Raw genomic sequence first — 27,250 nt, 5'->3', positions numbered from 1 at the left:
GTACACACGGGCGTTTTTGCTTTTCGCCTCCATCAGAAAAGCGGCCGCCGCGGCCGGGAATCGAACCCGCGACCTAGCGCCCTGTTCCAGAGGCTTCACCTATCACAACAAGCGTATCCGGATTGTTTGAGCTTTCTATCCTTACATACAAGAGAGAGGCAACTAGTGGAAGAGGTCGCTGTGAAGTTTCCCCTTCAGCCAATGTAAAGCGCCTGAAACCAGTTATTAGACGTGTATACAAGATTAGTGGAATTTAGTAAAGAAGGCATAAATTTTTACTGGCAACACGTCTGTCTAACTGCAAAACCACTTTTATGCGAACGTACATCATCTAAAATCTTCATTAACCTGCTTCGCCCTAGTGCACTGGAATGATCAATCCCAGCATTCAGGGGCAAAAATTAAAAAAAATAGAAACGCTGGACATGTGATTATTGAGGAAAACTGTAAGTTTATGTTCACATTGTTAAAAGCCAAATTAAAATTAACTGATCTGTTATCCTACATACGGCCGCATGCATTCACACACTGCCTCCCAATCTAATAGGAACGCGTTCCCAGAACAACAAAATCTTGCCTCGTAATCAATTCTTGAATGGGACGGGATACAATTATTTTACTAAACGCGTGAGTTGAGCCATGTAGTTGTTGCATGGTCACGAGTTTCTGCAGACTGCGTAAATAACGGGATGGTGGGATCAGGAGGGAATACGAAGGTGGAGGGATATATGACGCAATTTGGGGGAAAAAACATATATAGCCAATTCTTGTATAGATGGCGGGAAGGGTGGGAAAAAAAGGGTTGATTTTATGTCTGTGACGCAAAGATGCCAGCCGCATTTAGTGGACATGACTGTTAAGAAATAAAGATCTGCAGGCAGGGGGCGACAGTAGGGGGAGTAGAAAGGGGGGAAGAGGAGGATCAGTGCGCTAACTGCCTCGCTAAGCGACTCCATCACCGTATCGGAAGCCAGACGCTGGTCCTCTTTCGCTACACATTTTCTTGTGCCGAAACCCGGGAACGAACCAGGGACCTTTACGAAGGTGTCAAAGTCGAGAAGGTTCTGAATCAGCCCGTCAAGCTTTCGAAGTTGATCCTGTTTTTGTTTAACCTCACGGCACAAATCCATAAGCATACTGATATTCGGTGTTGACGATTGCAAGGCGCGAACAGTTGTACTGGCTAATTCAGTTATGACCGCCCGGAGAATTGCCCGCGAAATTCGAAGTCTTTCTACGACCTCCCAGTCATCAGAACCAGGGAGCGCCGCGAAGCAAGGGTCGGGACTGTCCGATGGGTGGGGCTCATCTCCGGGTTCTAGGCGGGGGGTCTGCGTCCAGCACGCAGCCATGGCAGGCACTGTTCAAGGGTGAGGCCTCCAAAATGAGAATATCCGACGTACCTGAGGCCACGCACTACCTTGAAGGCGCTGCGCTGTGAAGTCCGCTGGTCCGTCGTTCCCGAGTTTCGGCACCATAATGTTATGGAACGGGACGCGGACGCGAGGCCATGGCTGAGCCGGACGGAGCTTTATTAGCTTCTTTCGCCTCTCTCCGATAGTAATGATAGTTGGCGGTTAGCCGCCTTTGACCTCTTCCTTTTCCTTACTAAATCTGCAACATACTGCACAGCGCGATTTTGGACTGACTAAACGGCGTCGGTTAGGTAAGATTGGTGAAGGTTACAAATAGCATATTTGTATAGTGGTTTACTCTGGATAAGTGTCACATGGGTCATTTTTCGAACGTTAGGGGGAGATTGGAGAAGCTTTCTTGCCATTAGCGAATAACTGTTGATGCTTTCTCAGCGAGTTATAATCCGTTTTGAGACCAGGCTAGGTTAGTGATTAATGGAACTGTAAGGAGCCGGCGTGTTTCTACTTGTGAAAGGCTACTACATTAGCGAGCACGTGACGGTGAGATTCGAAAGTTTTAAGTGCGAATGCACTTTATAAGCGACCCCAAACCATCCACCGCCGGCGGCGGCGGCGTCCGCAGTGCTCCTCTATATTTAAAAAAGAAACAGCATCCGGCGCCAGGTTTCGATCCGAGGACTTTGCGGCCGCAGCGCGACGCTCTACCGACCAAGCCACGGACGCGACGCTGATATCAGTGTTAGTGACGCGCCTTATATCTTTAACGCATTCAAACTACGTCGTCAGCGGCGTGCGTTGGCGACTCAGCGGCGTTATAGCGGCTTGATAACTGGGTGGTGTACACGTGATACTACAAACCCGATGGAAGAGATGGAAGAGAAGGCGGCGAGGCGGTGGGCTGCGGGGGCCGAGCGCAAGCGCCGCAAGCGGGCCGACAACCGTGCATTCGCACTTTCACATTCTCCCCCTCGGGGAAATGCGGGGGAATTTTTTTTTTTGGATACATGAGCGAATTCACACGTTTATAAGTTAGGTACCATTAGCCACAAGAAATACCAGTTTACGGAAAAAGTTAGTCGTGGGTACTGCGCCCGCCACGATTAATCACGAAGTCATCGGCGAAAAAAGCTGATAGTTGATGAAATGTCAGAGAGAACGTCACTCATGAACGTTAAAACTTGTAATTGGCTGAGAACAACTTTTTGGAACGGCAGATATCGCTCTAGTAGTAGGTTGACAATCATCTATAAGGGAGATTCAACACTATTAGTTAAACAAATAACATTTATGAAAGGGTTTCCGCATCAAGATGAAGGCGTGAAAGTTTTGATGCCACTCTTTGCGAAGAAATGCTATCGAAAGCTTTCGAAGAATCTAAAAAGACGACGTTGGTCTGGAACGAGGAATATATGTTAACATAAAATTAACTAGTTAATTTAGAGCTAAGTTTCTCACCAAAGCTCGGATCTAAACCCGTGTTGTGTATGGTAAAAACGGTGGTTATTGTTTATGTAATGTGAAACATGAAAGTATATTATACTATGCCGGGGGGGGGGGGCAGCGTTTTTGTAGCGTCATTTGTAGACAGGCGTACCAAGTGCTCGGTGACGTTGCACTTCCTCGCGCACCGCAGTAGAATTGACCTCGCATGTTTGGTTTGTGCCAGACGCCATTGGGAAGACGGCTTACGGAATAGGGAATCCGTCCAAGGTGGATCAGCGAGCAGTGATCTAGCTCCTAACAGGTCGAGGGTATCGACGAGTCAGAATTTATGGCAGAGGGAGGGCTGTATATGGTGGCAAATGTGTGCCGAAGACAACAGTAACTGAATTGACACAACTGTATCGGGAAAGTCGATGAGGAAACGAAAGATCTCCCGTGCCCGAGCCAGGTGCAGGTTGCTGCAAGAGACGAAGCCATCGCTAAGACTGACGGCGAACAACCTGCGCAGGTTCACCAAGTTATGCTTCGCATGCGAAGTTTTTATGTTTGTATAATAGCGTAACTAATTTACTAATACACTAAAGCGTCAAGCACAGCCCATATTTGATCAAAGATATAATGGCCCCAACGTGAGACGAAAGTTGCCCCGTATACTATGGTCCGCATTACAATTTTAGATGCAAAGCATCTCTTGCTCGGGGCTATGTCCGGCGTCCATCCGTTGTCCGCACCTCTCCCCCTACACTATAAAAAATAGTTAGCGGCGCCCGGTTTCGATCCCACGACTCTCTGGCCGCAACGGGAGGTACGCGGCGCTCTTCCCACGGCCTATGTGGCTAAGATCAAAATGTAGCGCCTGTTCTTATCAGCTGTGCTACAAAACCGCGACAGGAGCAAGTGCTACGAACGCGCCTTATGTCCTTGACTCATTCAAACTACGTCAAGAAGCTACTGATACAACGAAGGCACGCGAAGCTGAACGTCAATAGAAACGACGAACTGAAAACTTTAGAGAAGTATGTTAGCGTCTCTTGCTCGGGGGGATGTCCCGCGTCCGTGCCTCGTCCGCAGCGCCTCTGATGATGATTGTGGCAGGATGCCCCTAGAGACTGGCCAACCAAAGAATCCATCACGAGTTAGCTTCGCGTTCAACCACCGTCGTCATCTTCCTGTAGGGGAGCCGCTGAAGACGAAGAAGGAGAAGACAAAGCTGCGAAGAGGAGGGCGTGTACGTTGCTCTCGCCCCGTCCAAAGCGCTTTTGATGATGATTTTGGCAGGATGCCTTTAGGGATTGGCCAACCAAAGAATCCATCACGAGATAGCTTCGCGTTCAACCAGCGTCGTCATCTTCCCGTAGGGGAACCGCTGAAGAAGAAGAAGGAGAAGAAGACAAAGCTGCGAAGACGAGGGCGTGTACGTTGCTCTCAGCCGGTGCACCAACGTCAACAACCTTTACCTCACCAACGCTGACAGAGACTACCGATTCTACCACAGAGACGACAACATCGACAAGAACGTGATTGACGAGTTTCGGCGCCTCGAGCACCACCGCTTACTCACCGTAACACAACAGTACTTGCGTGCCTTTGCCACCGGTGTGGACCCGGACGTGGAATTCCCTCTGGCGCTACTAAACAGCAGATCACTCAACATAACGGCAACACGCCAGCTGCGCGATAAGCGCGCATGCGCGTCTCCTCTTTCATCTCCCCCTCTCCACTCCATCTGCTCTATATAATAAACCCGGTCCGCGCGCCGCTTCCTCAGTTGCTGCTTCGGTTGAGACACACTGCACCGTCCGATGAGCTGAATGGACGCCAACAATTCTGCTTTGCATCACCACATAGTTCCCTTCGGGGAGATGGTGTAATTTTTTTACTGCTCTTATTGTTACAAGGATCTTGTAACCACGCCCTGTATCAGCCTGATCGGCCAACAATATGAGTAAATAAAGAAAAAAAGCGAACGGAATGGCTATGTTTAAGGAGGCTAACCATAAAACAAATGGTTAGGAATGTGAATATACGTGATACAGACACGCAAGTAGTCATCTGATAATTTATAGTAATTTGCATTTAGGACACTGTCCACCGCTACTTGTCTTGTGGTTTGAGGCATGTCGAGGCAATAAGAGCCATTATTTGTTTTTTCATGCGCCAGTAATGTGCCTTTCATCACCGAACAAACAATGGCAAATCTACAGAAGGTATATTCATTGTCTTCAACGAAATTCGTACTTTGGCGATTTGCTCTTTAAGGCCCCTTTAACAAGGGGAGAAATGTGTACGTACTTACATTCCCCTATTAATAAGAACTTGTGCTTCTCTTGGTATTGGTTTATTTCTCGTGTAATCTTGTGTACCCTTTTTATTGTGTCTTTTCTACAGTATATATTTTCTTCAAATGGCATGTATCGGGCAGTCTTAATTCATTCGAAAAAAAATGTATTTCCGACCTTCGCTGTTCGCCAGGACGAGGCAAGAATGCTTCCTTTGGCGGTCATGCTACTTGCCGCTTCCGGTGATGCAGTTTTGCACTTAGGTTCGGGCAACTCTTCGCAGAAGTTGTCCGAAGCATTTGATTTTACTGGCCAATCGGTACTACACCGTATGACCTTTGGCTCCACCAAGAGGCGAAGAGCTGTGCCGCTGAAGGCTTCCAAGCCCCAGTGACCCCTTGTGACAGACCCTATTGGCGCCAAACCGTGCTTGTTCCAGACCCCAGTTCTGCAGCGCCATTTCCCTTCTGACTCTATGCTCTACCAGTCAATAGTTACTCATCCACTCATGGTCCGCAGGGTCTAACTTTTTGCTGGAATTTTGTTTTTCAGTGCCACCTGGGAAGCCAGTTATTCTGGATGAGAACCTCTCCGTGCTCAATGGTACGGTGGGACCCAGCGATGAGGGCATGCTGCTCATTCTCAACTGCCACGTCTCCGGGGGTGAGTTCTAGTAACTCTTTTGACAGCTGCCATGCCGGATGTCGAGAACTATAGTCGAAAAATAGGGTCCATGTTTAGCCAATAGAGGAAAAAACATTGGACAACATGTATCATCTACGCTTGAGTTAGGACACTTCCCGGCAGGTGATGTAAGTTAGCCAAACCCGCAAGCTTTAAGTAAAATTTACGTTCTCGCAGTTGTTGCTACAATTACATTTTTTACAGCGAAGCTGTTATCCTCTTGCTGGTCTGAAAATTTTGTGTCGTAATAAAAAAAAACCAGGTAGGACCCAGCCGTTCTCGCCTAAGACGCCGAGCACATGCGTTAGGCAAATCAGGTATACAGCATAGAGCTCAGTATTCGTTTAAAACAACCACAAAACAAGCACTGAAACAGCATTATGGATGGTAAGGCGCCTGTGAACAGGCGCCTTTCTTTTGAAGCGCCATTGCAGAAGGGTGTGCAGATGGTATTTCCAGCGCACTCGAAAGGTTCTTTATTCCTACTCGCATTTGAGTGCCAGGAATGAGACATGCATCTTTTTCATTGTTTTATTTTTCGTGCAAAAACAGGTCCTATAAGATTGTACACATTATGCACTGCTAATGAAAAGTTTATTTTTAGAGAAAATAAACCACTGTCTCGCACATAATTTCGACACTTCGAGCCACTGTCCGGGACAACTGGAGGCTACCCAGAGAAAGGTAATGCACCATTAGAAGCTTAAGTAAGCGTACACGTCATGCTGCACGATTTTCCAGATTTACAGAGATAGCGCAAGTATATGATTGGAATCCTGGCGTATTGCAGTGTCGTCGTGCGATATAAAAACTACGGCTTGGTGAAACATAACATTTGAGGGATCCCTACCCTGGTGCGTATACGATAACCTAGAGTGAAAGCCTCTGGTGAGTTTCCATCGGCAACTAACGAACGTGAACGCAACATTATGTGTGTTGCAGCGGCATCACGTGGGCGGATCACTGATACTAGCGTTGGTGATGTTTCACCACTGCCGGTTTTACTACTGCAGGCCCGCCGACTATTCCCTCACAATCTGCTTAGGCGGCTATATGAAACTGCAGTCCTCTCGCGTTGCACATAAATCTAGACACCTTTCTGCAGCGTTAGTTCCGCGCTTCGTCTCTATAAAGTTTCTGAACCTCGTTAGATTTTAAAAGCGGCGAAGTTTTAAAAGCGGCGCCAACGAACCTCCTACTGCGCAGCGGGACACGCGCCTGATGGGCTTGAATGGCGCCTCGCTCGGTGCAGTTGGAGCTAAAAGCGGTTAGCAGAAATTGGTTTCGGGGAATTAAACGTCGTCTTAATTAAGAAAAAACTAGAGAAGGACGATCTGATGTTAAATCTGTTGCCGACATGACATTGCAGCGAATGCAAGTACGTGCCAGTTCAACAAACATTTCAAAGGAGGTCTGGGCGCGGCGAACTACTTTTGATGAAACATATGTATATGCTCATCTATTTATCCAATCGCTTAAATTAATGCTTGTCGACTTTACCGCAAAGTTTTAGTTTGGCGTGGTGAGTGCGCGGTGCGATTCATGTCGGCCGCCGAAGGCAGCCCATCGCTTCTGATGGCAAATATTTTGCACTTGTTGCCGAGCCATAGCTTCAGCCAGAGCAAACAACGTGTTCGCTTCTGTTTGCACTACAAACGCGAACTTCTACGAGAACCGGAATCCGAGCACTGTGCGGTCAACACTGCGAAAGCTCTTGGCGTCCGCCCACAGACGATTTTTGCACAATTTGGGTTGCAGATATCTTAAGGATATGGGGTTGGGTCATAAAAACGGAAAACAGCTTTGTTTAATTTGTAAGAACTAGACTCCAACAATTCACTAAACTATATTAGAGCATCAAATGACATTTTTGCAAAGCAAAAAACAGACTATAGAAGAATTTTCAAATCACCCGCCGCGGCGGCTCAGTTGCTAAGGCGTTGCGCTGCTGAGCACGAGGCTGCGTGTTCGATTCCCGGCTGCGGAGGCCGCTTTTCTGATGGAGCCGCAAAGCGAAGAGGCCCGAGTGCACGAGAGTTCGGTGCACGTTAAAGATCCCCAGGCGGTCAAAATTAATCCGGAGCCCTCCACTACGGCGCGCCTCATCGCCTGCGTTGCGTCCGCACGTTAAACCCTACAATCAATCAAAAAATTTCAAATTCATTGTGTGACACGACGTCGGTAACGTGACGGGGGAAATACTGAAAAACGAGTTATCAGTGTGTTAACTGCACGTCAGCATACAATCAAACGTAACTAGAGGCACCACTATAATTGCTCGCCGCCGGCAGTGGCACAAACAAGTCCCTGTGACGTCATCCGGCAAGAAAGGGGCTGGCGAGTGGCCAATACTTCATCTGCTTTCCTGTAGATATTGTTTGAAGTTTGCTAGATTTGACATCATTGTTATTTCGACAATGTAGTCATTTGAATGAACCAAACTTGTATTCGGTATGCATGGCCCCTTTAAGCACCTTATATGCACCATCGCAGAAAGTGATAACGATTTTTTCCCAAAAGTTCCAAAGCTTGAAGGAAGCGCGAGCTAAAATGAGAGACGAAATCTCAACGTTCGTCAAATTTTATTTAAACATGTCAAATCCGTGTCAGCCTTTTAAGATGTGCTGTTGTGAGTTTACTGGAGGGAATTTCGACATCAACAAATTTTTCTTTGGTCTACTGAAGTTCGTTATTCAGACAAAGATCCACTGCATAAATTTACTGAGCAAGAAAACGGTTTCAAAATAGAGGGCCTAACTGAGTCACACTAGCGATAGCACAGTCTTCAGCCGCGGTCATCACCCTCGCGCTCTACCAGCGGCAAGTCACCCAGCAGTTTCCCCTGGTGGGCCATTCATATGCACGTTGCTCCGGGTCCACATTGCGTGGCAACGCTGTTTGTTCAGGATTTTTTATTTGCATACCGCGAGTAAAACCGCACGCACGGTATGACTGCAACAGTTTGGTCAAGGGACCATGTAAGAAGCCTGATGACAATTTTTTTAGGCTGATCAAGTGACGGCTACTTTATAAGAGATAAGTCACCCTTGCATTTACTTGGATCGTGCGATTTCGCCTACGTAGGGGACCTTTCAATTCTGGCCACCCATACTTAATTCTGGTGCACAATTGTCTTGTCTCTGTTAGATGAAAATAAAAATGTTGCAGCCTGCCTGATGTCAAGCTCAGATGTGCTGCAAAAATACACTTAGTTTTGAATTAAACTGTAATTTTTGCGAACTAAAGCATATAGTACGGAATTATAAACTTGGCGCCCATCTATCGAGAGCCCAGTGGACACTTAATTTTGCGAAATGCTGCTCCACGACGCGGAACAAACACACCGGTAAATCTTGAAGATGGTAGGCCAGTCTCAAACGCTCTCAACCATGAATTTTGTGCCACAACTTCCGCCGAAGAAAACTTGATACCGAAATATGACGTTTCTATTGCGCTTTCTAAACGTTTAGTGTCAGTGATACGGATTCCTTTGGTTTTTATACTTGAAAATGTCGCCACATTTTCCGGGAGCTATCCTTCACGCTACGCCTGAACCCGATGACATGAATACAAAGAAAGCTCTTGCTTCTAAGTAACTTGTATGTCGGAGGCGAGATTCATGAGAAACATGTGCAGTACCGTAGCACCGCAGCAATCTTCAGCGCTTTTTTTGTCTTAGCGACACCAAAGCGGTGCAGCTGGCGGGATAAATTTGGGATGGAGGGACTACGGGACGTACGAGCGTATTTACGGGCAAATGTTTTGCTGTACACCTCAAGTATTGTCATGAAGGATTCGTGCTGAGTCTTTCTTGTGCCTGTAAAAACGAACCCGGTATGTAAATTGACTAACTTGCTTTTGAGTATGGCAGGCCCTTAAATAGTTTGATGATTGATTGATTGATTGATTGATTGATTGATTGATTGATTGATTGATTGATTGATTGATTGATTGATTGATTGATTGATTGATTGATTGATTGATTGATTGATTGATTGATTGATTGATTGATTGATTGAACAAGTTTACAGGCCTCCTGTACGTTATTGGATAAAGAGGGCCCGAAATCAAGTACAAGAAGTGAAGCAAAAATGATACGTTTCAGGCAAGAACATAGCAAAGGGGTTTCATTACAACATATGGGACCACGCATAAATTACTCATAACCTAGAATAGGCAACATAGTAATTGAAGACAAATCTGCTTGTTGGATTCAAGAAAATGAAGAGAAAGAAACTCGTAAAAATAAAGCACAATAGAGGCATATTCAGCGGATATGATGATTTAGACAAGACCTTCGTGAACAACATTGAACAAGATCAAGCATGACCAGCTCTCGGTAGAATGTTTTGAGGTTAGATTTCGAGACTATGGTATCAAAAAAAAAAAAAACTGTTCCAAAAGCCAATGGCACCAGGCAACGACGATCGGTTAATGCATTTAGGCTCACGAAACTCAATTTATTATGCTTTTTCATGGCGCAGAATGATGTATTGGTAGTCGCAGCGAGGGTAATGTCTTTGTGTAAATAATAAGTTAGAAGCACGAACCAAACAGTAATAGTGCGGCGGCTATGTAATATTGACAGAAAGAGATCTTGCTTAATTTAGGTTGCGTTCGGGGGGATGTCGTAACTCTTCAAAATCGCAGAGGGTCGGCTTCGCAACAATGCACGTGAGTGAGCAATCCCTTATCCGATGGACCAAACTCGGCGAATATCGAATTCAGACGTCCCATTTCACTTCAAAACACTATCGGCGCTGTGGCGTCACTAAACGCGGAATTTAATGTTGCATTGCGTGACAGAACAGCCCGCAACAAAGAGCACAAACAAGACGGCACTTGTCAAAAACTGCGCGGCGTTAAACAGTGTGACATCAAAAGAGCACACGCCAGAACAGCCCAGCGAGTAAACGGTCCTTCGTAAGGTCAAAGTAATGAAATGGCACGGATCGCCGCTGCGGTGTTTTCGCCGACTCTTTCCGTTACGTACAATAATGTTCGCGCACGGATCTAAAATTCAAGCTTAGATAACACAATAGTTGACTGCAGCGACCCTCATCACGCAAGTTTCGTTACTTTCAACTTGCATCGTAGTGTAATTTGCCTCTACCGAATTACAAATTAAACTCGCTCTTCTCCCCTTTTTCTTCGTCCTTTTTCGCTCCTTATAATGGAGCCGAAATCTACTTTCAGCTTCCGCGGTTTGCAAAGCCAGGTGTCGTAAATGCCAGTTAATAGGTACACGCTTTGGTGTCCTGTCTGAATTGCAGTTTGGACGGACCGTGTCACTTCGGTATTAAAATATCTAAAAGGGTGCTTTGTTGCAGGGAGATTTCAGCACAAAGCCTTTCGATTACTCCTTTCTGGGGTTACACGATAGCGCTTGTCGATGTCCATACACGATTAACACGACAGCCTTGTTATACAACTCCCAATATGATTCCAAGAGAAATCCAGCAGGACTAATCGGCTGAATGAATGGAATACAGATTGCTAAGCTGACCCCCTTACCTCAGCACCTGGGGCTGAAAATTAGCGCTCTTACGAAATTTCTACCTGAATCCTAAAGATAGCCTGACGCATTACCCGTAGCGCCCTGATATAAATTCCCTTCCCGTGTATGTGTCCCTAAGCACGTTACCTTATTCACAATGAGTCTAGTTGAAGTAAGGGCAGAATTTCAATGATGTTCGTGACAGCTTTGGAGGGTGATGCTAGGTAAAATGTTTGGCAGTGATGTGTTCTGTCGTGCGCAGAAACGCGGCTTACAGTGTAATGCTTTACATACCATTGCGGGGTGCGCGCAATTGTAGGAAACCGCGCTGCACCAGTTCAAAAAGTATCGGATATGGTATCGGATAAAGTAGCATAACCAAAACAAAGGCAAGCGACTACTATGAGGGAATTTGGAAAGAAAATATTTACACGCTCAAACGCAAAAGGTACTGAAATGGCTTCCGAGAAATTTACTTGGGCATTTAGACAATGCTTCATGATTGCCACAGAAAACTCGAAACGTTTTGTTTTGCGCAAAGGTAACTTCTCATAAATATTCGCGGAAAAACCGTTTCAGTTGGAGAAAACTGAGAACAAAAGTAGTCCGCAAGCTGTAAAGAAATTGTAAAAAAAGTAAAGAAAAAGCAAACGGCCGTTTACGAGTAAGTTGCAGCGCATGCTGCGTGCGCCTACAGTGATTAAAGACGCCAGGTGCAATATCTAAGCGTGCCATGACGATGGTTATATCGCAAAAATGTTGTCTTAAACCACGCCTCAAAGTGTCCAAACGCAGATAAAAGCAATTCATACTACTTCGACATAAAGCACGTTTTGATACTTGCATTCAATTTTGATCGGTTCTACTGGGTGCTTACACATTACTACAAATCCATAAATAGTTGGGAAATTTCTAGAATACCTTTTGATTGAATACACCCCCCGAGACGATGTTTTCACCGGTGGTTACGGCACTCACGGTGCACAGTCGGTACCCACCGCTCGTGTTAAACGCTAAGGGTCCGGCCGTACCAGATGGCGTAAGCTTGTCACAGTGCCGCTTCTGTTCTGTACGGTTCTTTTGTGGCATGAGCCAGCGGGCATTCCTTTCGTTCATTTGCGGCGATTCTGTTTCCCCCGGAAGGTACGCCTTTGGCGGTGCGGCGCTTCAGTTCACCTCAGCCTGCAGCTCGCTATTCAGGGCGTGCGTAACATTCTCGTTAGAATCGCTTCTCAGGCGCAGTCATGCCGGGCGCAGTCATGCGAACGGCGCCCTCGAGCCCACCGTGCTCCTTCCTCACTCGGGCGACACATGCCGGGATCGCTGCGGCGCCGATGCTCCGACAATGGGAAGCGACACTGGCGGCCTCCTGGGCGCGGCGATGCAGCAAAGCCTTCCTCCGCATTGTCCCGCCGGTATCGGTGTGCGTGGCACGTTCCCGCTGCCACCGGCTCGGTGCCAAGTTCAACAAAGCTCCGTCGCGCCTCTTTTGAGCTGCACTAGGTGCGCTCGCCGAATGGCCCTGTCATTGTTTCGAGCGTCTTTATTGGTCTTTTATCGCGCCGCTTTTGTCAGCAGCCGCCACTTTCCAGCGACGCGAGAGGAGGGAATGGGCCCGAATTCTCGCCATTCTCTGTTCGAACGGTAGATTTGACGCCGCCATCGTCGTCGCTCCTCGAGTTGTGCTGTGAGTGGGGCCCGGAACTGCACGCGCCGTAATTTGGGCACTGCGACCACGCGGTGTTGCGGCGCTGCGAGCGAACAAAGAACCCTGCTTTCACGGGCCAACGCTCACGCGCGCCTTCGGCTGGGTCACGCGAGATCGCCGACTGCTGTTAGCGGCAAAGCTGTTATTTCAGGCTCTCAAGCAGCTCGGGTCGCTTCTGCGCAAATCTGCCTGTGTAAATAAACAGTGGCGAGAGCACGCGCCCGTACTTTTAGTTCATTTTGTGCAAATCGGTGCCGTATCCGTGGCACCAATGATGCTTTGCTTCACCCTGCCCAATTCGTCTTGCTTTTCTTGGGGAGCCCAAATTGTTTCGAAATGCGGAACGAATTGAAGTTCGAAGAAGCGAAGCTTCCTAATGGTATGCTTGTTTTTATTTCGCTCTGTTTGGAGGAATTGAAGCGTAGTCGACCGTGCTAGTCCGGCCAGCGGCAAAAGCAGACGGGGGCCGCGCCCCCTGGCGAGATTTTCCCGCTTCGGAAAAGCAGGGGAAAACAGGGTGTTAGTAGATCTGCCTATCAACAAGTAAGGAAATTACTTTGCTGTCGCAAGCGAAGCACCACGCTTACGTGATTTCCACGCCTGCTCTCACCACAACAATCAGCCATTTGCAATGACCCCCTTAAGAAAAAAAAATGAATAGAAACAATTAGATGGTTCTGTTCTGTTGAATACCCTCAGTGCACCACAATGTTTGTTTTCTTTAACGGTGAATGGATTCGTTTCTTGCGTTTGTGTTTTTTACCTTTTTGGTAATGTTCGCCTCCTCCCTTCCTCCCCAAACAAAGTCTTGGGTGCGGCATTGAGTCCAGTGGGGTTAGTCGATTTACAGTCGTGTATTCATCGCGGATAAATCGCAGGTAGCCCTATGATTCTTGAACGTCATAGAGATATATGTGAAAAACGAATGCCGATTTGCTTCTCGAGGAGTCTTCGGTGAGTCCGAGACGGATGATTAAAGAGCTTAGCGATTTTGCGACTGCTAAGAAGCGCGTACATATTAACCATGGCGAATTGCAGGTGTAGCAAAGCAGATACTTGCACATTTGAAGTTAGAGGAAAAAAACGGAGTGTTTGCGCATTTTTCTCTTTTCATGCGTAAGCATTAAAGGCCCAAACCGGCGGCATCTGTTTTTTTTTTTTTTCGAAATGGGTGAAACCGGCGGATCTTCCGGACCCACTGAGGGAGTGGGGGATCATGACGTCAGCAAGGGAAAGCCGGAAAGCGGGCCGTGTGCAAAGCGCGGCGTGCGTTGGGCCAAGGGGCATAAAAACAAACGAAGGTGTCTCAGAAGAACACACAGAAGCATCATAAGCAAATTAGGGTGCCTCCGAAAACCGCAAATCCTAAAACCGGTCTGTGCTTAGGCGTCTATAATGGATCTGCAACAGGGCATCCAAATATTTTTCTTTGGTAATTTCAAACGACTCAATGGCTGTTTAAGAAAACACGAACACGATCAAACACACTGTTTGTCACACAATGCTTTTTGCACTGATATTTTAAAAAACTGTCTTTTTTTTAATTGCAGCATTCATTGTTTGGCTTTATTCTGGTTCGTTACATTGCGCTCTTGGAACAATTTGACGACTGTGATTTGTTATAAAATCTTAGTACTAGTTGTAAGGATAGCCGAATTGCGGTCTCCCACAAATAGGAAACAAAGCGAGCGATTCTCAGTGGTCAGTGTTGTACGGCTGTCGGGTGAGAGGCAACCGCCATTCGTGATCGGTGTGCGCGCCCCGAAGGAATAACGTCGTCTCCACTCAAGGCCCGTGGTCCCCGGTCTCGCGCTCAGCCACCTACTCCCGGCTGTTGCGTCAAAGGCTTGTGAGGACGACAGGCCCGGTCAGGGTGAAGAAACACGTACAGCTAAAACGCAACGCCGATGTCCTCATCACCCACTAGCCGTGAGTTTTATGCTTGAAGTAAATTATAACCTGACACGAATTTACGCCATAAAAAACTTCGTGACCCTCTATGTATAACTTGCATCGTCGGCGTTTCGACATTGTGTGTTCCGTTGCTATATAGAGCGCCGTTTATCATGTGTGTCATCAGAAGCGGTCAGGAGTAGCAGCGTACTGGGCATAAATTCCGCCAAGTGTTTGTTATTTTGCTCTGTATCATTTCTTGCTTTCAGTGTGCTTAGAGGGCACAGGGAAATGATGAAATCGTGTCTGGGGAAACATGCGAATGTCCATGCTTTTGATACCTTTTCTGCAATATTGGGAGAAGTCGCGTTCCTGGGCTCGATTTTCCCCTTCGGAGTAGCCGAAGTTGTTTTCCATGCGGAGTTATAATCACCAGATTATGCGCGCGAACGATTCTGCTTGAGTGCCCCTTCTCAGGCCCCGCATGTAGTGCGAAGGGCAGTCGTAGGGCGAAGAACACCAACCTGTGACTTCTTTTTTGACTCGCCCATCTACTCGTATATTATAGAAAACTCTTCCACCACGGCCCCTGTTGATCTGCAGTGTACAGATCATCGGCCCTGGACAACCTAGCCGCGTTTTCTTTGCAAAATACTACACCTCTCGCCTCTGAATAATTGAGTATACGCGTGCTGGACGCTCACTGAACAATACCGTCTTTTCCAAAAAGTAAAGTTTGCGGGCACATCCGTCTCAGGAACTCTGAGTGCGTGCGAATTAGTCGGCTAGCGTAGCCAAGAGTTACCGCACGTTTGTGAACTTAACGAAATTTGCCCTAAATGTATTCCGCCTTGAATGCTACAGCCACTTGGGTGGTGTCAGAAATATTGTATGCTCGCATCACGAGAGGAACAACGGGCATTTTTTGATGTCTCTTGCTTAAAAATCACAGTAAAAATATTAATCTGAATTATTAACCTGTTTCGAAACGCTGGAGGACTCGCGTTCGAGACCTGGACCTGTTCGCGTTTTTTTTTTTGGCTATTTGCTTGGAAGAAGAAGGATCGGCCCAGTTCCTTTTCGGTTAGTCGACCAATATCGCCGATAGAAACCTTTTCGGGAGGCCAATTTTTATGAGTAAACGTAAGAGGCTCAAGCCGGCGGATCTCTACGTCGCGAAGGGTGACGCCTCTGGAGTGCGCCTGCGCAGTGGGAGGGGGCGTGACTTCACCAGTGGATCGCCGTCACTTGGGCTCGGGAGCCTCGAAGCAGGAGCTCGCACTCTAAAAAAGGATGATGTCACGTGGCACACCTGGCACAGCACGGTCCTCGTGCCGGCTCCTCGGGGCTGAATTAATGGCTACGTACCAACAGAGTCCTTTGATGCAAGGACTCTGATATCAGCTTGCTTTGCACAAAATGACGTCCAATTACGGTAGAGGTTCGCCGGCCCCTTCCACGTAACCTTCTCTCTCTCTTACCCTTCCAACCCCACATGCTCCTCCCATCCCCTCATCGTCTTCCCATTCCCCTGCCATTTGTCCCTCTCCCCCTCTGTCTTTGCTTCCTCTGACCCAATACTTTTTAACACGAAAGCGTTTTATGCCGGGGTCTACCAAGATCTCACTGACGTCACATCCGGCACGGAAATGACATCGCCAGAAAAACTTCGATTGACGCAGCTGCGCCGTGATTTGAACAACGATCTCTTTCGCCGCAACGGGAGATACCAAACACGCTCCCGACTGACAGACGCGTAAACAGGCGACCAACGCGCCTTATATCCTTCCCTTCATATGGGGCTGCCGTCTAGGAGAGGCAAAGCGAAGTAGTGCATCATGACGCTAATGAGCTCCGACAGTTGGCGCCTCGATGCCAAAGGCAACGACCACGGAGTAAGATAGACGCCGACTTGCGAGTTTCGCGCTCGTGGCACGGTCCGCTGCTCCTTTCGCTGCAGCAGGACCGTGTGTTCACCAAACGATTCGCTGACAACCCGTCTGGTTTCGTTCGAACGGACGGTTCGCGAGCGCCTGTGGTTTCAGTCGGATTACGCAATGCTCCGGCGCGAGCAATCCAGTGTCTAACGTTGATGCGTATAACGGTGCCATACCGACGAAATATAAATAGCGATGTGCAAGTTCATATCGATGCCCTATAAACATTAAAATGCCCCTGTGATGGCACATTTCACTTTCGTGTTTTACCGGTTCCTATGGAAGAGGGATCAACCACATTCTTACACTCCTTTTTTCTCCTAAACCTCCCTTCCTCTTCCATACTCCGCCTTCCGTTCTACCACTCTCCTTTTCTTTCTCCCCCTACTCTACGCATCTCTGGCTTCTATTTTTTACTTCACGCTCTCTCACTCCTAGGTTTCCTCCTACCCCGATATCCCCCTTCACTCCACCATCTATCTCATCTGCCTTTCCTCCCTCATGTCTTTCCCCTGGTTTTCCTTGCCCCTGGTGCTTCACTGCTCTCCCCCACTCCCTTCTATTCCCCTCATCCTCTTCTATAGTCATTCCTGCTTCTCTTTTCATTCAGCCCCAAACCCCTTGTTGCCTCATCACTTCCCTTTCCCTTCTCTCACCCCCCCCCCCTTCTCTCTCCTCCAGTTCTCTTCACTACGGCAAATTATCCTTCCTTCCTTCCTTCCTTCCTTCCTTCCTTCCTTCCTTCCTTCCTTCCTTCCTTCCTTCCTTCCTTCCTTCCTTCCTTCCTTCCTTTCCTCCTCCACTTCTTTCCAGCTCGCATTTTATATTCGCCCATTCACAATCTACTTCCCCATTTTCTTCCCCTAGCCCGCCCTCTCCACATGACTGTGGTCACCTTCTTCTGTTTGCCCCCTTCTTAAATTCTCCCTCAAAGTGCCACTCTTCCTCTTAGCTTTCGACTACGCCCCTCTACTCATTCTCCCTCGTGGAATCCCATCACCAACACCAATTCGCTTTCCCAACCGCCGCCACTTCCCCTCATATTCCCAAACTCCAATTGGGCTCCTACGCCTTTGCTTCACCATCCTCTTGCGGGTCCCACCCTCCTCGTCCCCTTCTCGCTACACTCTTTACCCCGGCTTCTTGTGCTCTCGCTCCTCTACTCTCCTCACTCACTCTCACTTCATCTCTTTCCCTTCCTCTTCTACTCTACCCTCTCCCTTCCCAATCACTTACCCACCAATGCCCGGTTGTCAGTAACCAGTACTGAGCAGGCTCCCCACTAACATTTCGGCTGATTCGAGTGACATGTGGGCTGGCCGAAATTTTTACGTCTCAATAGTAAAGATAAGACTACCGTTGTTAAAAAAATTGTCGGCAAGTTAGGATAAGAGGCACAAAACGAAGCGTGCGCTTCACGGAGCGTCAGCGTGGATGAACAGAGACCATCGACGGACACCGAAGCCCAGCGTCGAGTACGCCGTGCCGAGCAACAAGGTTTACGCGTCAGGGAGAGGGAGACTGACCCTGCTTGACACTTATAGCGAATATTAAACAGGTAATCCCAATAGTTATCCGCCTTACTTCCTTTTTACCCGTGCATATATTTGCGAAGAACTCTAATTACCAGAGGTTAACTTTAAAAGACTTAAATGCGATCTTCCTGTTTCTGTTTTGCACTCATTTTTACTTAGCACAAGTTGACTTGCTACTTGATTTAACCTTGATGTTATGTACCGACTGCAGCTTCATGAATTCAAAATGTGAGCAAAGCAAACTTCGGGGCTGCCTTGATAGTGAGGTTACCGTCGAACGTCACTTGCAGAATAAACGGCGAGGTACTCTGGCCCCCTTTGTTTGCCTTGAAAAAAAAAAAAACCGATGAAACCCTCATTTGAAAAAAACCGGTTTTGCCAAGATTCCAACCATGGACTTTCAAAACAAAACGCCAGCACCCAAGCGCCCAACCGCTCGACCACGGCAGAAGACGAGGCGGACCCAAGAATTTGGTACCCTAACAGAGGCGGCCAACAAATATTGTCAAGTGATTTGCTTTGGTCGTATTGGAGAGATTTCAGCCGTGGTAACGCTTGTTTCTTACGCACCCATCTTGGATCCGAGGACAGTTATGCTATTACTACAAGCGATGTAACCACAGCCTCCTTATTTGAGTCAAGAAAAGCTATCGCAAAACATCGGTCTCCCCTACTCAAGCCACGGTAACAACGGATAGAATGTCATGCGCCGCTAGCATTCTGGCGTTGATAAGGCTTGGTCGCCACGCACCAATCTTGCAGCCAAGCCCCATCATAGCGACGTAGCCAGAGTTCTTCTATTTAACTAAAAAAAAAAGCTATCGCAAATACCCGATCTCCCCGATGAAAGCCAAACAAGCCACAAGTGAATGAGCACTTTCGAACAGAAATAGCTTGCAATTTGTCTCAAGGCAGCCAATAACCGCAAGTTAAAAAGAAATTGATTATCTTCTGCTGAAAGGAGCGACCCCAAAGCACGAGAAGGACGTGAAACCCGACCGCTGCTGCCCGCTTTCCGCTGTTGTCTCGCGCTGCGTCGACGCCGATATCTGGCGAGCGCAGACATCGGCGTTGCTCGCGCGTCAGCTCGCGTCGCCACGCGAGAAAACGCCGAAAGTACGCTGCATGTGGTTGGGCCTTTAACTTCTACCACATGTGCGTCAGCTCCCCAGAGCCGCAGGCCCAGCCTCGCGCACGGAGCGAAATTATCGGCCGCCGCCCGAAACGAGGAAATAATAATAATAAAAAAATCCACGTCGCATGAAGTCGCCCACGAGGAGGAAGTGACGTCATGCTGTGATGTCACTGTTTAGGGGGGGGGGGGGGAGGCGTAGTCGGCGTTGTCCCTTACGGGATATTGTTCGGGAATAGGCATCCCGGACGGTGTGCACTCGGACAGCGGCGTGTGCCGCCTCATTTCCGTCGCGGGACTCGTGTCCAGGGGCCCAACTCCGTTGACGTACCTTTCCCGGTTTGTACGATTACCCGGTTGCTACCCTCTCAATTGTGAACACTAAAAATGCCCCATAGTACGTTTCTTCCCGGATAGTACGCTTCTCCCTCGCGTTTTTTTTTCTTTTTTTTTTAACACAAACCACGGTCTCATGTACTGTGGATGTCGGGAAGCTGCGGGATGGCCTTGACGATCTTGAGGGCGAAGGATGATAGTCGGCCGAGCATTCGACTTGTGAGTCCGGGATGACTGCGACGAATTCGCTGTTTTTTTTTTTTTTTTTTTTTTTGCGTGTGTGTGTGGGTGCCTGATAGGGCGATGACAATTTTTATTTTACGTTCAGAATTACTGCGTCTGTCTCAGTGCTATTGTTTTCTCAAAGTGCTAGCTCGTGAATAAATTCTAGTAATTGTGTTGTGCAAGGTAATCCGGGGTGAATGGCGTGCTAAAAAGTTACGAAAAAGTCGTGTGTGCTCTTGGGTTTTACAGCATACAGACGTTAAGAACAGCGGCCGATAATTATGTGCGTTGCATCTAACACCCTCCCTATGAATAATGGCTATGTTAGCCAATATTCCAGTTCACGTGAGCAAAAGCTGACTTTGCTTCGACACATCCTTCTGTGCGCAGGCAAACCGGAGCCCCGGGTTATGTGGCGGCAGGGCTCGACACACCTGCATCACGTGTTCCATCGCAGCGAGCAGGGCGTGAAGAAGGCGACACTGCACGTACGCAGTCTGCGGCGAGACCATCTGGGCGCCGTGTTCACGTGTGAGGCCACCAACAGCAACCTCACCAGGCCCGCCGCCACCTCGGTCACGCTGAGCATGAATTGTGAGTGACGGGGACCAGGCTCTTTCGTGCCGTGCTGCCTACGATTTTCTCAAACGAGTGAAAGAAAGGACGTCACTCACTCACTCACTCACTCACTCACTCACTCACTCACTCACTCACTCACTCACTCACTCACTCACTCACTCACTCACTCACTCACTCATTCACTCACTCACTCACTCACTCACTAACTAACTAACTCACTCTCACTCACTCACTCTCACTCACTCACTCACTCACTCACTCACTCACTCACTCACTCACTCACTCACTCACTCACACTCACTCACTCACTCACTCTCACTCACTCACTCATTCACTCACTCGCGAATTGGAAACTGCCACTTTTTTTGTAATTACGGAGACAGTATGAGGGAAACTTTCGCTACAGATTGGTGTTTGGAATCAAGTTGCTAGAAATCGGCTTGATCATCCCACTGCACAGATAAGCTAGGACCGCCAACGTCAAAATACATGGATGCCAAGCTGTCCCATGTGTCACTGTCTCCATGTGGCTCATAAAACGCCGTAGTTGATCGGCCATTTCAACATCTGCTTCTCTGCGTTATAAGTTGTGGCGATGCAAGCTTTACAAGCAAATGCTCCCCTTATAGAATTCAGCGTTTGCCGGTTTGTCCTATTCTTTCACACAATCAGTGGCATCGATGCTATCCAATTTATTCAATATTAGAAATAATTTAACCAATTGTACGACCAACGACTGCACGAACATAGTTTTAGGCAGGAAATCAAGAGCCTTTAAAGTTGGAAGCTCAACTTGCAAAAAACAGTGCGGCTGCTGTAGTTTCTCCCCAGATTGGATATAGACAATGAAATACGGGGGAGGGGAGGCAATGGCGCCATTTGTCATAACGCTTGCCCCTGTGTACGCATGGTAACATACTGTAGACCGGAAAGTGCTTTGTATAGGCCAGGAAGGTAGTTATTTTTCTGGTTACGCAGCACAAACATTCGTCAATAATAGTTGCAGCCTTTTCTGCTCCTACTAAAATTGCAGCCTCGACATACAATCATCAGCATCGTAGAACAAGCAGAATACGCCAACTGCGCAACGGCTACACCAAAGAAAATTATTCAGGGCACGATATGCATTACACTGTTCACAGTTCACGTATTTTTTTCTCTGCAATGACCGTGCGCTACCTAGCCCAAGCATCAGCACTAACCTCAGGAAAGTTCAACAGCTCCAGAATCAATTAATCTGACGTGGTTAGCGTTTTTAAAGCGAGGCCTTAGTGTTTTCACCGATGAAGTTTGTAACGCGAAGGTGCCCTGCAGGAAAGCCAACTTTCTCTGATGATGGCGAGGACACGCAGTGGCTAAGGAAGACTAGAAGGCTAACGATGAAGTACGGAAAGAACAGCGGAGAATACAAGACAGCCAAGGTAACCAAAAAAGAGGCAAGGCAGATAGAAGCGAATAAAGGGAGAGAAAAAAAAGGAAGCTAAAACTTCGTTAGAGATGTACAGGGCTGAGAAATTGAACATCAGAAAGGAACATCAGAAACGAACATCAGAAATGGCAATTTCTACGATAATTACAGAGGCAGTGCTTTGCGCTTTCCAGCTAGGGCAGGTTGCTTGCGAACTAAGAGCTTTGTGGGGAAGTATACACAAAATGATGGGGTATGCGTCGTCTGCGGGAAAGAAACTGAAACTATGCGGCACATAGTGTTAGAATGCGAGGGTATCCATCCAAATCTACATGAGGGAAATATTCGACTTCCAGAAGCCCTAGGCTTTAAGGGTAGCACAAAGGGAGTTTACTTCAAGGCTGCCGAAGCGACGAAAAGAAGATTAGAATGCTTGTGGATGAAAAGCAGAGAGGGGAATATTGCCTAGGACAGTTACCACCTGTAACAGAAAAAAATACGTATTTTGGGCCTAACGAGTTCTTTGGGCCTGCTCTAAGAGCAGCGCTAGTATTAAACGAAGAGTCTAAAACATACGTATATTAGTTTTTTTCAGTTTTTTTTGGTAAGATGACGGGTCATCACCTCGCTACAAAAAGGATACCACTATCAATCATCATCATCGTCGATGAATGATCGTGGTGAAGTGAAAGAAAAATTGACCGCGTATCTGCTCCTTTCGTTGCAAATGTCGCCGAAAGGAGATAGTCGACAGGAGCCCCTGCCAAGTAAATGCCTCCCTTCTCTTTCCCGCTCACCTCTCATGCTGTTCCTCTCCCATCTCGTTCCTCCCAAGACAACGCGCTAGAGGTTTGTTCAAGTCAATTTAAATTTACCGCGTTCCACTGCTCGAAACGGTACGCCTCGATGCCAGCGCTGCCGTACGGCGGAGACGAGCGTGAATCGAGGCACCCTACTACAATGTTTATAGAGCCACGTTGCCCTACTCCGCGAGTGTTCCAAGCAGAACGTGGAGCCTGTCTAGTGGAAGCTTTCGTTGCTGTTGCCGTTTGATTTCTTAAAATGCAGCCAGGAGCGCGGGCAACAGCAGGCGGCGGTTTTCTGCAGTTGATGTAGTATTTCATTGGCTATCGCACAAACCAAGCATCCATAATTTTTAAAATAAAGGAATACTGCAAATATCACTTATGTATTGATTTTCTGCCTTATATTTGCGTAATGTTCTGATCTTCTTCAACAATGTTGACAAGTATGAGTATTGACTTCGGACTCATGCGCCTAGATTTGGCTGTGGGTATATAAGACTATCGCGCAGCTCCTGTTTCGCCTAGCCGGGTCGCTGAATCGAGCCACAGACAGACAGACAGACAGACCAAACTTTCTGCGCGTAAGTAGCCCAAGAAAGACTATCGTCTTTAGAAACGCTTCACTGGCCGGAATATAACCTGGGTCCCTCACGTTATGAAGCCGGCGTCTATTCGATTGCCCCATTTCGACACCGTCGAAGCTGAGTTTAAAACGACCACCAAAAAATCCGTCACGAAAAACCTTCGCGTTCAACCATCGCCGTCGTTAGACGGAGGGGTGCATGATTTTTAAAGCAAAGCTTTATACCTTTACCCCCCCAAGGGTTCTTTCGCGACCGTTGGTGTCAACAGAAAACTCCCGCGAACAAATAAAATAACTTAATGGGAGTGCCAGGAATCGAACCTGGAACTAACAGAGCAATAAATCCGGAGCCCGTTGTCTTACGGACTTAGCTACGAGCCCACGCGGAGATGGGGAACACAAGTGGCGCACTCACCGAGCACGTCAAAGGGTTTAACCCTTGCACTCTCGATGAACGCCATGCGATAGAGATTAAAAGACGCTCACACCAACCCATGGCATCTCACTTCTAGTACGCCAATATGCTAAAGCCTGTGGCTTCCAGTGTTCACGTAAAACATCTCAGCTCCTTGTCGTCCGCACTCACGCCAAACGACACCTCAAGGAACACATTCGAATAATCCTTGATGGCCAGGCCATCACTCCAAGCCCCAGCATCAAGATCCTGGGCCTACATCTTCAGGCCAACACCAAGAGTGACATATCCCTGCAGTGCCTCAAACACAGCATCAATAAAATCATGCAAATGATCATGCGAGTCGCCATCAAGAAGTGAGAGCTCAAGGAATCCGATACCTTTCGATTAGTTCAAGTTTTTGTCCTCTCGAGAATCACTTCCGTCAACCCCCTGTCTTCTTCTCGGCAAGGAGGACATAAAGATGCTTTGTATAATGATTACAAAGGCGGTTGAGCAAGCCATTGGTCTTCCCATGAGTGCGTCCACAGAGAGGCTGCTTAGCACGGGGCTCTACAACACGGAAGAAGAGCTGATAGAGGGCCATCTTTATATCCAGAAGCTCTGAATGACCAGAACTGCGGCGGGTCGCCGCATCCTTCACCAGATTGGCTGGGCAGCACAGAATGTCCCTCCGCGTGATGTACTCCTGGACTTTTGGCGACAAGAACTAAAGATGCTCCCTTTGCTTAGAAACATGAACCCCTCACACGACGAGGGTCGCCGACAAGCACGGGCTCAAACGCTCAACACCACCCTAGGTGGGGATCATGCAATTATCTACACTCACGCCTCCCAACATCGAGGGCAGCAGTACGCCATCATCGTGGCCACCTCTAGAACCAACCTCCTTGCTCGTGCCTCACTCAATACCGAAGGCATGACGGAAGCAGAAGAGGCAGTCATCGCCTTGGCTCTCACTCAACCAGGTGTTCATAAGGTATATAGTCACCGATTCCCAACAAGCCTACCGGAATTACCAGTGTGGTTTAGTGTCTCGACCTGCACTGCGTGTGTTAAAAAGCACTCCCCAAATGATTCCATTGAGCTCGTCTGGACACCCGCTCACGCTTCCATGGAGGGCAACGATACGCCCACCAAACCTGCATTTTTAACCCCCGTGCTATGGAGCTGTACGAGGACAGTCACAGGCTCGTCTCGTTCAGAGACATAACCCAGCAATATCGCCTTCTGAGACAAACCGTATACTTTCGCCTTACCCTGACGTTTCCATCGAACAACAAACCAGCCTACGGCTCATACAATCCAGCTCCTTTCCACACCCGACGCGTCTTGACTTAATGCACCCTAATCGCTACGACAGTCAACGGGAATTTTGCTCAGAAGTAGGAACAGTCCACCACATGATCGGGGCGTGCGACATTAGCCCTGATCACCCTCCTCTCTTTCCGTCAACTCCCGAACAAAAGAAATGGGAGATGATGCTGTCCAGCCCCTCCCTGCCTACCCAGCTTCAGCTGTTGGACAGAGCACAGGCGGCGCGGACTGAATATGGGCTACAGTGAACAAGGAACCACTTTCCTGGGCCGCAGTCTGGGCCGTTCAGAAATCTGTATAGAAGTATTTCCTCCTCCTACTACTCTTCTTCCTTCTCCTGCTCCTCCGTCGCCTCCTCCTTCTCCACTGTCTCTGCCGCCGATCTCGTCGCCTCCGTCCGCGACGGCAGAGACTGAGAAGTGAGATCGTCTAACACCGGTTTCAGCTTCCTTTAATTTTATAAAAAAAGAGCTTCTACTCATGTGCTACACCAATACAACTCAACCAACCAGCGTTCATGCATCATGCATTAATTTAACCTTACTAAGAACATCTCATTGGAGTAATAGAGGGTGTGGTTAAGTGCATTTCACTTCCTCTGGTTTCACTATTTGTAGAGCGACGTGAATGAATTTAAGGGACGTCGCATGGGTAATCGTTGTGGGTGCCGTTTATAGCTTTGCTTTCCCACCACATTCACAGGGTGTATTGGCGCAAATTTTTTTTTATCATATGACACATTCGGTGTAAATGTCCCTTCACTTATTTTACATATTTTTATCATTCTCTCACAGTTGTGCTTGTTACTTCGTAGGAATCGAAGTGGTGCCGTTTGGCCAACTGGTAACTGGCTATCGCTCCATTCCCTCCTTTACGTTCCCAGTGAAGCCAGTTCACGCGGTGATACGAGGCAAGCAGGACTTCCTGTCGGCTGAGTTCCGCGCCGAGGTCGAGTGCGAGGCCGAGGGATCGCTGCCACCGGCACTCGTCTCTTGGTGGCTGGACGGCGTGCGGCTGAACGCGTCGCTCGCCCAGTCGCGCGTCTCGGCCGCCGGCAACGTGACCACCTCTCTCCTGGGGTTCGTGCCCAGGGCCAGGGACAATGGTCGTCAGCTGAGATGCGTCGCCGCCAACCCCAAGATGCCCGGTCATGAAGAAGTCGCCGACGTGTGGCTGCTTCAAGTTCATTGTGAGTCGTGGTTTTGTAAGGGCGACGTGCTTCCCCGGCTATTCGGAATTTACCGCGTCGTGTCTGCCATGAGGTTCAAAATCCGACTTTAAGGGGGACTCACCTGAGCACATTCCTATAGGACTTACTAATTAGTGACCCAGGGGCTTAAAAAGCATCTTGTACAGATACTAAAGGTTGTAGAAATTCATAGAATTGTTCCTAACGACCTTGTTTGCTTCTTTTAGAAATATATCCCTCCTTTACCGAGATAAAAAATTAACAAGAAACGCATTTTGGTTTATGCAGCTTTCACTAGATGGCGCTAGCGGTCTAACCCACAAGAGTTTCATTTATTTCAGTACAGAAGTAACTAATCTCTAAAAGAAGCAATCTAGGGCTTTCTAAACATTGATATGTACTTACATATTTGTGAAGCCTTTTGTATTGGTGCACAATGGTCTTTAAGTCCGTCGGTCATGGAATAGTAAGTACCATAGGAATGTTAACAGGCGACTCCCTTTAATGGAGCTAATGCTCAATGTCGCAGCGTTCGAGACTTTCCTGCTACTAGTGATTTAAAGGGCAAGAGAAAGAAAAGGTGCAATGCGTTGTTTATTTACCGGACACCCAGTATAGATAGCTACACCAGCGAACGTTTGCACCTTAGTAAGTGCGGGAACACCGTTACGAACTGCTTTGCATCTTTGCCGCATGTTTCCCGCTACTAAGCTGGGAGTTCGCGCTCAAGGATTCTCCCATCAAATATTTTCCCGATCAAACAGAGGGAACGCAAGTAATCAGTATCTCTCGATTGAAGCTTACGATCAAAAAATAATTAACTAACTTCTAAAAGAATCCTTTCGGTCATGCAATTAACTGACTTCAGATGTTACGTGCTACTGTAATGCCTTGATACACACAGGTAA

The 27,250-nt window shown here is 47.8% G+C and overlaps 1 protein-coding gene across 4 annotated transcripts in view; it reads left to right on the top strand.

Annotated features, from left to right (window-relative positions):
* The window catches only part of LOC144155113 (protein turtle homolog A-like), a 430,406-nt gene that overhangs the window by 390,560 nt on the left and 12,596 nt on the right, over window positions 1–27,250 (top strand). For all 4 annotated transcript variants that reach the window (XM_077686368.1, XM_077686369.1, XM_077686367.1 and 1 more), the window contains 3 exons: window positions 5,651–5,761; window positions 20,436–20,639; window positions 26,037–26,342. In XM_077686368.1, the coding sequence (XP_077542494.1) occupies window positions 5,651–5,761; window positions 20,436–20,639; window positions 26,037–26,342 (621 nt within the window). The remainder of the gene's footprint in view (window positions 1–5,650; window positions 5,762–20,435; window positions 20,640–26,036; window positions 26,343–27,250) is intronic.

The sequence above is a fragment of the Haemaphysalis longicornis genome, unplaced genomic scaffold (assembly GCF_048455015.1).
Source record: "Haemaphysalis longicornis isolate Haplotype H1 unplaced genomic scaffold, Haemaphysalis longicornis Haplotype H1 scaffold_1, whole genome shotgun sequence".
Lineage (NCBI taxonomy): Eukaryota > Metazoa > Arthropoda > Arachnida > Ixodida > Ixodidae > Haemaphysalis > Haemaphysalis longicornis.
Note: the sequence above shows the minus strand (reverse complement) of the source record. Positions and strands in the feature narration are given on the sequence as shown.